The 12,809-nt window shown below is 38.6% G+C and overlaps 1 protein-coding gene across 1 annotated transcript; it reads left to right on the top strand.

Annotated features, from left to right (window-relative positions):
- Nucleotides 1-744: 744 nt before the first annotated feature.
- Nucleotides 745-5,474, top strand: LOC117086978 (14-3-3 protein zeta/delta-like). The gene is made up of 2 exons (XM_033216692.1): nt 745-1,451; nt 5,431-5,474. The coding sequence occupies exons 1-2, from the start codon at nt 776-778 to the stop codon at nt 5,472-5,474; spliced, it is 720 nt and encodes a 239-aa protein (XP_033072583.1). The 5' UTR covers nt 745-775.
- Nucleotides 5,475-12,809: the final 7,335 nt, after the last annotated feature.

Genomic DNA, 12,809 nt, shown 5'->3' with positions numbered 1-12,809 from the left:
TTCTTCCATCCATTCAATTCCATTCCATACTCCATTCCATTCCATTCATATTCCATTCCTTCCATTCCATTGTATATCCATTCCTTTCCATTCCATTCCATTCCATTCCATATTCCATTCCATTTCATTCCGTTCCATGTTCCTTTCCCTTCCATTCCATCCCATTCTATTCTATTCCATATTCCATTTCATTCCATTCCTTTCCATATTCCATTCCATTCCATTTCATTACGTGCCATATTCCATTTCATTCCATATTCCATTCCATTCCATTCCATTTTGTTCCATATTCCATTCCATTCCATTCCATATTCCATTCCATTCCATATTCATATCCATTGCATATTCCGTACCATTCCATGCCTTTACCTTCCGTTCCATTCCATTCCATTTCATATTTCGTTCCGTTCTGTTCCATTACATATCCATTCCATTATATATTCCATTATGTTCCATATACCATTCCATTTATTGCATTCCATTCCATATTGCATTCCATTACATTCCATATTCCATTCGATTCCTTTCCATACCATTCTTTTTCTTTTTTTATTTTATTTTAAATAAACTTTATTTTGTATATTGAAGGTATACAAAGTGATGTTATGGGATATAAATACAGAGTAAAAATTTTACCACAGTGAAGCAAATAAACATGTCCAGCATCTCACATTAGTTGCACATTTTCCCTTATCTTTAAAACTCTTTAAAAGTAATTCATTTTCTGCTACCATCCTCGCTCATTACCCAGCCTGTGGTCCACTCCCACCACCAGATGGAACCCTGGGGACTACGACGTCCCTCAAATCTTGCTTCTAGGAGACAAAAAGAACATCCAGTCATGGATAAAAATGAGCTGGTTCAGAAAGCCAAACTAGTCGAGCAGGCTGAGCGATATGATGACATGGCAGCCTGCATGAAGTCTGTAACTGAACAAGGAGCTGAATTATCCAATGAGGAGAGGAATCTTCTCTCAGTTGCTTACAAAAATGTTGTAGGAGCCCGTAGATCATCTTGGAGGGTCATCTCAAGTATTGAACAAAAGACGGAAGGTGCTAAGAAAAAACAGCAGATGGCTCGAGAATACAGAGAGAAAATTGAGAGGGAGCTAAGAGATACCTGCAATGATGTATTGTCTCTTTTGGAAAAGTTCTTGATCCGCAATGCTTCACAAGCAGAGAGCAAAGTCTTCTATTTGAAAATGAAAGGAGATTACTATCGTTACTTGGCTGAGGTTGCCACTGGTGATGACAAGAAAAGGATTGTGGATCGGTCACAACAAGCATACCAAGAAGCTTTTGAAATCAGCAAAAAGGAAATGCAACCAACACATCCTATCAGACTGGGTCTGGCCCTTGACTTCTCTGTATTCTATTATGAGATTCTGAACTGCCCAGAGAAAGCCTGCTCTCTTATTCCATTCCATATTCCATTCCCTTCCCTTCCATTGCGTTCTATTCCATTCCATATTTCATTCCATTCCATTCCAATCCATATTCCATTCCATTCCATATTGCATTCCATTCTATTGCACTCCATATTCCATTCCATTCCAACCATTCCATTCCATTCCATTCCATGTTCCATTACATTCCGTTAGATTCCGTTCCATATTCCATTCCATTCCCTTGCATTCCATTCCATATTCCATTCCTTTCAATTCCATTCCATTCCATATTCCATTTGATTCCATTCCATTCCATTGTCCATTCCATTCCATATCCAATAGCAATCCATATTCCGTTCCATTCCATTCCATTCCCCCTGCGTTCCATTCAATTCCATTTCATGTTTCGTTCAAATCCATTCCATTCCATTCCATGTTTCGTTCAATTCCATTCCATTCCATTCCATTCCAATCCATGGTACTCCCTTCCATTCCATTTCATTCCATTCCATATTCCATTCCATTCCATTCCATTTATTCCGTTCCACATTCCAATTCCTTCCATTCCATTACATTCTATTCCATTCCATATTACATCCCATGCATTCCTTTCCGTATTCCATTCTGTACCATTCCATTTCATTACGTTCCATATTCTATTCCATTGCATATTCCATTCCATTCCATTGTATTCCATTTCACTCCACTTCATTCCATATTCCAATCCATATACCATTCCATTCCATTCCATTCCATTCCATTACATTTTATTCCATATTTCATTCCAATCCATTCGATTCCATCGCATTCTATATTCCATTCCATTCCATATTTCTTTCCATTCCATTCCATTCTATTCCATTCCATTCCATTTCATATTTCGTTCCTTTCCTTTCCATTCCATATTCCATTCCATTCCATATTCCATTCCCTTCCATATTGCATTCCATTCCATTCCATTCTATTCCATTCCATTCCATTCCATTCTATATTCCATTTCATATTCCTTTCCATTGCATTCTATTTAATTCCATTCCCTTCCTTTCCCTTCCGTTCTATTCCATTACATATTCCATTCCATTCCATTCCGTTCCATATTCCATTCCATTCCATATTCCATTCCATTCTACTCCATTACATATTCCATTCCATTCCATTCCATTCCACATTCCTTTCCATTCCATATTGCATTCCATTCCATATTCATATTCCATTCCTTTCATTCATTTTTTTCATTCCATCCATCCATATTCCATTCCATTCCATTCATTGCCATTTCATTCCATATTCCATTCCATTCCATATTCCTCCATTCCATTCCTATTCCATACCATTCCATATTCCATTCAGTTATATTCCATACTCCATTCCATTCTATCCATTCCATTCCTTATTCCATTTCATTCCGTATTCCATTGCATTCCATTCCGTATTCCATTCCATTCTGTATTCCATTCCATTCCATTCCATATTCCATTCCATCCCATTGCATATTCCTTTCCATTCCTTTCCATACTCCATTCAATTCCATTGCATTCCATTCCATTCCATATTCCATTTCATTCCATATTTCATTGCATTCCATATTCCATTCCTTTCCAATCCATTCTATTCCATTCCATTCCAATCCAAATTCCATTCCATTTCATTCTGTTCCATATTCCCTTCCCTTCCCTTCTATTCCATTCTATTCCATTCCATATTCCAATACATTCCATTTCTTTCCATATTCCATTCCATCCCATTCTATTCCATTCCATTCCATTACGTTCCATATTCCAATTCATTCCATATTCCATTCCATTCCATTCCATTCCATTCTCTGACATTCCATTCAATATTTCAATCCATACACCATTCCATTCCATTTTGTTCCATATTCCATACAAATACATTCCATTCCTTCACATTTCATGTTCCATTCCATTGCATATACCATTCCATTCCATTCCATTTCGTTCCATTCCATTCCATATTCTCTTCCATTCCATATACAATTCCATTCCATATTCCTTCCATTCCATTCCATTCCCTTCCATGCCATTCCATTCCCTTTCATATTTCGTTACATTGCGTTCCGTTCCATATTCCATTCCAATCCATATTCCATCCATTCCATTCCACATTCCATTCCCTTCCATATTCCATTCCATATTGCATTCCATTCCATTCCTGTCTATTCCATTCCATTCCATTCCATTCCACATTCCATTCCTTATTGCTTTCCATTCCCTTCTATTTCTTTCCATTCCATATTCCATTCCCTTCCCCCCATTCCGTTCTATCCCATTCCATATTCCATTCCATTCAATTCCGTTCCCTATTCCATTCCATTCCATATTCCATTCCATTCTATTCCATTCCGTCTTCCATTTCATTCCATTCCATTCCATTCCGTTCCATATTCCATTCTATTCAATATTCCATCCCATTCCATTCCATATTCCATGCCATTCCATCCATTCCATTTCATTCCGTATTCCATTCCATTCCATATTCCTTTCCGTTTCATTCCATTCCTTATTCAATTCCATTCCATTCCAGTCCATATTACACTCCATTCCATTCGAAATTCAATTCCATTCCTTTCCATATTCCATTCCACCCCATTCCCCATTCCATTCCATTCCATATTCCATTCCACTCCTATCCGTTCCATTCCTTATTCCATTTCATTTCATATTCCATTGCATTCCATTCCATTATATATTCCATTCCATTCCATTCCATATTATATTCCATTCCATATTCCATTCCATTCCATATTCCATTACATTACATTCAATGTTCCATTCCATTCCATTCCACTCAATTCCATATTCCATTCCATTCCATATTCCATTCCATTCCATTCCATATTCCGTTCCATTTCGTATTGCATTTCATTCCATTTTCCATCCCCTTCCATTCCATTCCATATTCCATTCCTTTCCAGATTCCATTCCATACCAAATTCCACTCCATTCCATTTCGTATTCCACTCCATTCCCTTCCATTCCATTCCTTATTCCACTTCATTACATTCTGTTCTATTCAATCCTTATTCCATTCCACTCCATTCCATATTCCATTCCATTCCATTCCCCATTCCATTCCATTCCATATTGCATTCCATTCAATTCCATATACCATTTCATTCCATTCCATTGCCTTCCTTATTCCATTTCATTCCATATTCCATTCCATTCCATCCATTCCATTCAATTCCATTCCATATTCCATTCAATTCCATTCCATATTCCATTCCATTTCATATTCCAGTTCTTTCCATTTTGCAATGCATTCCATTCCATTCCATATTCTATTCCATTCCATATTCCATTTCATTTCGTGCTCCATTACATTCCATATTCCATTCCATTCCATTTTTATTCCATTCCATTCATTTTCCTTTCCATTCCAATTTCCATTCCATTCCATTCCATATTCCTTTCCATTCCAATCGGTTCCATTTCATTCCGTTCCATATTCCATTCCAATCCATATTCCATTCCATTCCATATTCCATTCCATTCCATTCCACATTCCATTCCATTCCATTCAATATTCCATTCCATTCCGTCCTACTCCATTCCATTCCATTCCATTCCTTTCCACATTCCATTCAATATTCCATTCCATTCCTTTCCGTTCCATATTCCATTTCATTCCATATTCCATTGCATTCCATTCCTTTCTGTTATCTTCCATTCCATTTCATGTTGTGTTCCATTCCGTTCCGTTCCGTTCACTTCCGTTCCGTTGACAAAGGAAATATCCTCCGAGAAAAAATGGAGTGAAGCTTTCTGAGAAACTGCTTTGTGATGTGTGAATGCATTCCACCGTGTTACACTGCTCTTCCACAGAGTAGTTTACTAGCATTGATTTTGTGGAATCTCAGAAATGATATCTTGGATATCGCTGAATCCCATGGTGAGTAATGAAATATCCTTAGACAAATCTGCAAAGAAGCCCTCTCAGAAACTTCTTGGTTGTGGACGAGTTCAGCTCACAGAGTTAGTTCATCATTTTCATGGAGAAGCTTGCTAACAATGTTTTCACAGAATCTGCAATAAGACACAAGGTGGCGCTCCATGACCACAAATAACCTCAGCTCAAGAAGGAAAGAGGCTTTCTGAGAGACAGGTTTGTGCTGTTTGAATTCAACTCACTGATACACACCGGTATTTCCTGTAGCCTTTGGCTAGCCCTGCTTTTGTGGAATCTGAGAACTGATATTTCGGATCCCATTGAAGACCAGAGGGTGAAAGGAAATGTCCTCCGATAAATGATAAAAATGAGAAAGAAGCTTTCTGAGAAACTTCTTTGTGATCTGTTAATTCATCTCACAGAGTTACCACTTTGTCCTCATGAAGCCGTTCACTAAGACTGTTCTCGTGGAATTGGCAAAGTGATATTTGGGAGCCCATGGAGGGCTACGGTGAAAAAGGAAATATCCTCAGATAAAAACTGGAAAGAAGCGTTCAGAGAAACTGCATTGTGACATGTGAATGCAACTCACAGAGTTACATTTCTCTCCATGGATCTGTTTGCCAACAGTGTTTTCTTGAAAACAACATTGGGATATTTCTCAGCGCAATGAAGCTTACAGTGACAAAGGAAATATCCTCAAATAAAAAGTAGAAAGGGCCTTTCTGAGAAACTTCTTTCTGAAATTTGAATTCATCTCACAGAGTTACAACCTAGTCTTCATGATGCAGTTTCCTAACACTGTTGTCGTGGAATCTACAAAGTGATATTTGGCAGCGCACTGAGGACCATGATGAAAACGAAAATATCCTCAGACAAAAACTAGAAGGAAGCTTTCTGAGAAATTGATTTCTGGTGTGTGAATTGATCACACAGAGGTTCACCTTCCCTTCTTGTAGCAGTTTGCTAACACTGTTTTAGTGGATTCTGCAAAGTGATATTTGGGAGCTCATTGATTGCAATGGTGAAAAAGGAAATGTCCTCAGATAAAAACTGGAAAGAAGCGTTCAGAGAAATTGCATTGCGATGTGTGAATGCAGATCACAGAGTTACACTTTTCTGTTCAGTGATCTGTTTGCTAACATACTTTTCTTGAAATCTGCAGTAGACTACTTCTTAGCGCAATGAAGCTTATGATGACAAAGGAAGTATCCTCAGATAAGAATTAGAAAGAGGGTTTCTCAGAAACTTCTCTGTGATCTGTGAATACATCTCACAGAGTTACACTTACGTTTCATGGAGCAGTCGATTAAGACGGCCTTTGAGGAACCTCAGAAGGGCTACATTGCATCGCATTGAGGCCTGGCTCATAGAAGAAATATTCTGAATTAAACTTGATAGAAGCTTTGTGAGAAACTTCTTTGTGACATGTGAATTCACGACACAGTGTTACAACTTAATCTTCATGAAGCAGTTTGCTAACACTGTGGTCGTGGAATCTGCAAAGTGATAATTGGGAGAGCATTGAGGCATATGGTGAAAAAGGAAATATCCTCAGATAATAACAAGAAACAAACTTTCTGAGAAATTGCTTCCTGATGTGTGAATTCATCACACAGAGATTCACCATTCCCTTCTTGTAGCAGTTTGCTAACACTGTTTTCGTGGATTCTGCAAAGTGATATTTGGGAGCTCATTGACGCCTATGGTGAAAAAGAAAATATCCTCAGATAAAACTTGGAAAGAAGCGTTAAGAGAAACTGCATTGTGATGTGTGAATGCAACTCACAGAGATACACTTTTCTCTTCAGTGATCAGTTTGCTAACACAGTTTTCTTGAAATCTGAAGTGGGAAATTCTTAGCGCAATAAAGCTTAGGATGACAAAGAAAGTATCCTCAGATAAAAACTAGAAAAAATCTTTCTCAGAAACTTCTTTGTGATGTGTGAATACATCTCACAGAGTTACACTTCCGTTTCATGGAGCAGTCGATTAAGACTGCCTTTGAGGAACCTGAGAAGGGCTACAGTGGATCGCATTGAGGCCTACGCTGGTAAAGGAAATATCCTCAACTAAAACCTTGATAGAAGGTTTGTGAGAAGCTTCTCTGTGGTATGTGAATTCATCTCATAGAGTTATAACCTAGTCATCATGAAGCAGTTTGCTAACACTGCTGTCGTGGAATCTGCAAAGTGATATTAGAGAGCGCATTGAGGCCTATGGTGAAAAAGGAAATATCCTCAGACAAAACCTGGAAAGAAGAGTTCTGAGAAACTGCATTGTGGCATGTGAATGCAATTCACAGAATTTCACTCTCCTTTCAATGGATCCTTTGCTAACAGTGTTTTCTTGAAATCTACATAGTGATGTTTCTTAACGCAATGAAGCATACAGAGACAAAGAAAATATCCTCAAACAAAAACTAGAAAGGAGCTTTCTGAGAAACTTCTTTGTGATATATGAATTCATCTCACAGAGTTACAACCTAGTCTTCATTGAGCAGTTTACTAACAGTGTTGTGGTGGAATCTGCAAAGTGATATTAGGGAGCACATTGAAGCCTATGGTGAAAAAGGAAATATCCTCAGATAATAACTAGAAAGAAGCTTTCTGAAAAATTGCTTTCTGATGTGTGAATTCATCACGCAGAGTTTCACCTTTCCCTTCTAGTAGCAGTTTACTAACACTGTGTTCGTGGATTCTGCAAAGTGATATTTGGGAGCTGATTGAGGGCTATGGTGAAAAAGGAAATATCCTCAGATAAAAACTGGAAAGAAGCGTTCAGAGAAACTGCATTGCGATGTGTGAATGCAACTCACACAGTTACCCATTTCTCTTCAGGGAACAGTTTGCTAACACAGTTTTGATGAAATCTGCAATGGGATACTTCTTAGAGCTAATGCTTCTTTCCAGTTTTTATCTGAGGATATTTTCTTTTTCACCTTAGCCCTCCATGGGCTGCCAAATATCACTTGGCAAATTTCACGAGAACAGTCTTAGCAAACGACTTCATGAGGAGAAAGTTGTAACTCTGAGATGAATTCACAGATCACAAAGAAGCTGAGGTTATTTGTGGTCTCCGAGTGACACCGCGTGTCTTATTGGAGATTCTGTGAAAACACTGTTAGCAAGCTTCTCCATGAAAACGATGAAGTAACTCTGTGAGCTGAACTCACCCACAACCAAAAAGTTTCTGAGAGGGCTTCTCTGCAGATTTGTCTGAGGATATTTCATTATTCACCATGGGATTCAATGATATCCAGGATATCACTTCTGAGATTCCACAAAATCACTGCTAGCAAACTCCTCCATGAAAGAGTGGTGTAACACTGTGGAATGAAATCACACATCACAAAGCAGTTTCTCAAAAAGTTTCATTTCGGTTTTTCTCGGAGGATATTTCCGTTGTCCTTCTTCTCTTCAAGCACATCCGAAATATCAGTTCTCAAAATCCACAAAAAATCGGCTAGCAAAAGGCTGCACGCAATAGTGGTGTAACTCTGTGAGAGAAAGTCACATATGAGGAAGCAATTTCTCAGAAAGCTTCTTTCACGTTTTTATCTTATGATATTTCCTTTCTCACTGTAAGCTGCATAGCGCTAAGAAGTATCCCATTGCAGATGTCAAGAAAACTGTGTTAGCAAACTGATCACTGAAGAGAAAAGGGTAACTGTGTGAGTTGCATTCACACATCACAATGCAGTTTCTCAGAACGCTTCTTTCCAGTTTTTATCTGAGGATATTTCCTTTTTCACGATAGGCCTCAGTGAGCTCCAAAAAATCACTTTGCAGATTCCACGACAACAGTTAGCCCATGGTTTCATGAGGACTAGGTTGTAACTCGGTGAGATGAATTCACATATCAACAAGAAGTTTCTCACAAAGTTTCTATCAAGATTTTAATTGAGGATATTTCCTCTATCAGTGTAGGCCTCAATGCAATCCAATGTAGCCCATCTCAGGTTCCTCAAAGGCAGTCTTATTTGACTACTCCATGAATCGTAAGTGTAACTCTCTGAGATGTGTTCACAAATCATCAAAAAGTTTCTGAGTAAGCTACCTTCTAGTTTTTATCTGAGGATACTTCCTTTGTCACCGTAAGCTTCATTGCACTAGAAGTATCCCATTGCAGATTTCAAGAAAATTGTGGTAGCATACTATTCTCCGAAGAGAAAAGGGTAACAGTGTGAGTTGCATTCACACATTGCAATGCAGTTTCTCTGAACGCTTCTTTCCAGTTTTTATCTGAGAATATTTCCTTTTCCACGATAGCCCTCAATGAGCTCCCAAATATCACTTTGCAGAATCCATGAAAACAGTGTTAGCAAACTGCGACTAGCAGGGAAAGGTGAAACTCTGTGTGATAAATTCCAACACCAGAAAGCAATTTCTCAGAAAGTTTCTTTCTAGTTATTATCTGAGGATATTGTCTTTTTCACCATAGGCCTCAAAGCGCTCCCAAATATCACTTTGCAGATTCCACAACAACAGTGTTAGCAAACTGCTTCATAGAGATGAGGTTGTAACTCTGTGAGATGAATTCATACATCCCAAAGACGTTTCTCAGAAAGCTCTTTCTAGATTTTATTTCAGGATATTTCTTTTGTGTCCTTAAGCTTCATTGTGATAAGAAATATCCCATTGTAGATTTCAAGAAAACACTGTTAGCCAACGGATCCATGGAAAGGAAAGTGTAACTCTGTGAGTTGCATTCACACATCACAATGCAGTTTCTCAGAATACTTCTTTCCAGGTTTATCTGAGGATATTTCCTTTTTCACATTAGCCCTCCATGGCTCCCAAATATCACTTTGCCAATTCCACGACTACAGTCTTATCAAACGGCTTCATGAGGAGAAAGGGGTAAATCTGTGAGATGAATTCACAGATCACAAAGAAGTCTCTCAGAAAGCTTCTTTCTCCTTTTTATTGGAGGATATTTCCTTTGGCCCTATAGTCTTCAATGGGATCCGAAATATCAGTTCTCAGATTCCACAAATCAGGCTTAGCCAGAGGCTCCTGGAAATACCGGTGTATCTCAGTGAGTTGAATTCACACAGCACAAAGCTGTTTCTCAGACAGCGTCTTTCTTTCTTGAGCTGATGTTATTTGTGGTCTCGGATCGCCACCATGTGTCTTATTGCAGATTCTGCGAAAACACTGTTAGCAAGCTTCTCCATGAAAACAATGAAGTAACTCTGTTAGGTGAACTCACCCACAACCAAGAAGTTTCTGAGAGTGCTTCTCTGCAGATTTGTCTGAGGATATTTCATTACTCACCTTGGGATTCAACGATATCCATGATATCACTTCTGAGATTCCACAAATCACTCCTAGCAAACTCCTCCTTGAAAGACTGGTGTAACACGGTGGAATGAATTCACACATCCCAAAGCAGTTTCTCAGAAAGCTTCATTCCGGTTTTTCCCGGAGGATATTTGCTTGATCTTTCTATTCTTCAAACCCATCCGAAATATCAGTTCTCAGAATCCACAAAAGAGCTGCTAGCAAACGGCTGCACGAAATAGTGGTATAACTCTGTTAGATGAAGTCACATATCAGGAAGCAATTTCTCAGAAACCTTCTTTCACGTTTTTATCTGAGGATATTTCCTTTCTCACTGTAAGCCACATAGTGATAAGAAGAATCCCATTGTAGATTTCCAGAAAACTGTGTTAGGAAACTGATCTCTGAAGAGAAAAGGGTAACTGTGTGAGTTGCATTCCACATCACATTGCAGTTTTCCTGAACGCTTCTTTCCAGTTTTTATCTGAGAATATTAACTTTTTCACCATAGTCGTCAATGGGCTCTCAAGTAGCACTTTGCAGATTTCACAACAATAGTGTTAGCAAACTGCCTCCTGAGGACTAGGTTGTAACACTGTGAGATGAATCAGATACCACAAAGAAGTTTCTAACAAACTTCTATCAAGGTTTTAATTGAGGATATTTCCTCTATCAGTGTAGGCTTCCATGCGATCCAATGTAGCACTTCTCATGTTCCTCAAAGGCAGTCTTGTTCGACTGCTTCGTGAAACGTAAGTGTAACTCTGTGAGTTGTATTCACACCTCACAAAGAAGTTTCTGAGAGAGCTTCTTTCTATTTTTTATCTGAGGATATGTTCTTTGTCCCCATAAGATTCTTAGCACTAAGAACTATCCCACTGCAGATTTCAAGAACACTTTGTTAGCAAACTGATCGCTGAAGAGAAAAGGCTAACTTTTTGAGTTGCATTCACACATTGCAATGCAGTTTCTCTGAACGCTTCTTTCCAGTATTTATCTGAGGATATTTCCTTTTTCACCATAGGCGTCAATGCACTCCCAAATATCACCTTGCAGATTCCATGACAACAGTGTTAGCAAACTGCTTCATGAAGACTAGGTTGTAACTCTGTGAGATGAATTCACAGATCACAAAGAAGTTTCTCAAAAAGCTCCTTTCTAGTTTTTATTTGAGGATATTTCCTTTGTCACCATAAGCTTGATTGCGCTAAAAAATATCCCAATGTAGATTTCAAGAAAACACTGTTAGCAAACGGATCCATGGAAAGGAAAGTGTAACTCTGTGAGTTGCATTCACATGTCACAATGCAGTTTCTCTGAACGCTTCTTTCCAGTTTTAATCTGAGGATATTTCCTTTTTCACATTAGCCCTCCATGGGCTCCCAAATATCACTTTGCCAATTCCACGAGAACAGTCTTAGCGAAAGGCTTCATGAGGAGAAAGGTGTAACTCTGTGAGATGAATTCACAAATCACAAAGAAGTCTCTCAGAAAGCTTCTTTCTCCTTTTTATCGGAGGATATTTCCTTTGGCCCTATAGTCTTCAATGGGATCAGAAATATCAGTTCTCAGAATCCACAAAACCAGGGCTAGCCAAAGGCTACAGGATATACTGGTGTATCTCAGTGAATTGAATTCACACAGCACAAAGCTGTTTCTCAGACAGTGTCTTGCTTTCTTGAGCTGATGTTATTTGTGGTCTCGGAGTGCCACCGTGTGTCTTATTGCAGATTCTGTGAAAACACTGTTAGCAAGCTTCTCCATGTAAATGATGAAGTAACTGTGTGAGCTGAACTCACCCACAACCAAGAAGTTTCTGAGAGGGCTTCTCTGCAGATTTGTCTGAGGATATTTCATTACTCACCATGGGATTCAACGATATCCAAGATATCACTTCTGAGATTCCACAAAATCACTGCTAGCAAACTCCTCCATGTAAGAGTGATGTAACACTGTGAAATGAATTCACACATCACAAAGCAGTTTCTCAGAAAGCTTCATTCTGGTTTTTCTCGGAGGATATTTCCTTTGTCATTCTACTCTTCAAACCCATCCGAAATATCAGTTCTCAGAATCCACAAAAAAGCTGCTAGTAAAGGTCTGCACGCAATAATGGTGTAACTCTGTCAGATGAAGTCACATATCAGAAAGAAATTTCTCAGAAAGCTTCTTTCTCGTTTTTATCTTATGATATTTCCTTTCTCAATATAAGCTGCATAGCACTAAGA

Source organism: Trachypithecus francoisi, unplaced genomic scaffold (assembly GCF_009764315.1).
Source record: "Trachypithecus francoisi isolate TF-2019V2 unplaced genomic scaffold, Tfra_2.0 Contig00603, whole genome shotgun sequence".
NCBI lineage: Eukaryota > Metazoa > Chordata > Mammalia > Primates > Cercopithecidae > Trachypithecus > Trachypithecus francoisi.
This window is presented reverse-complemented; position numbering and strand designations above follow the sequence as displayed.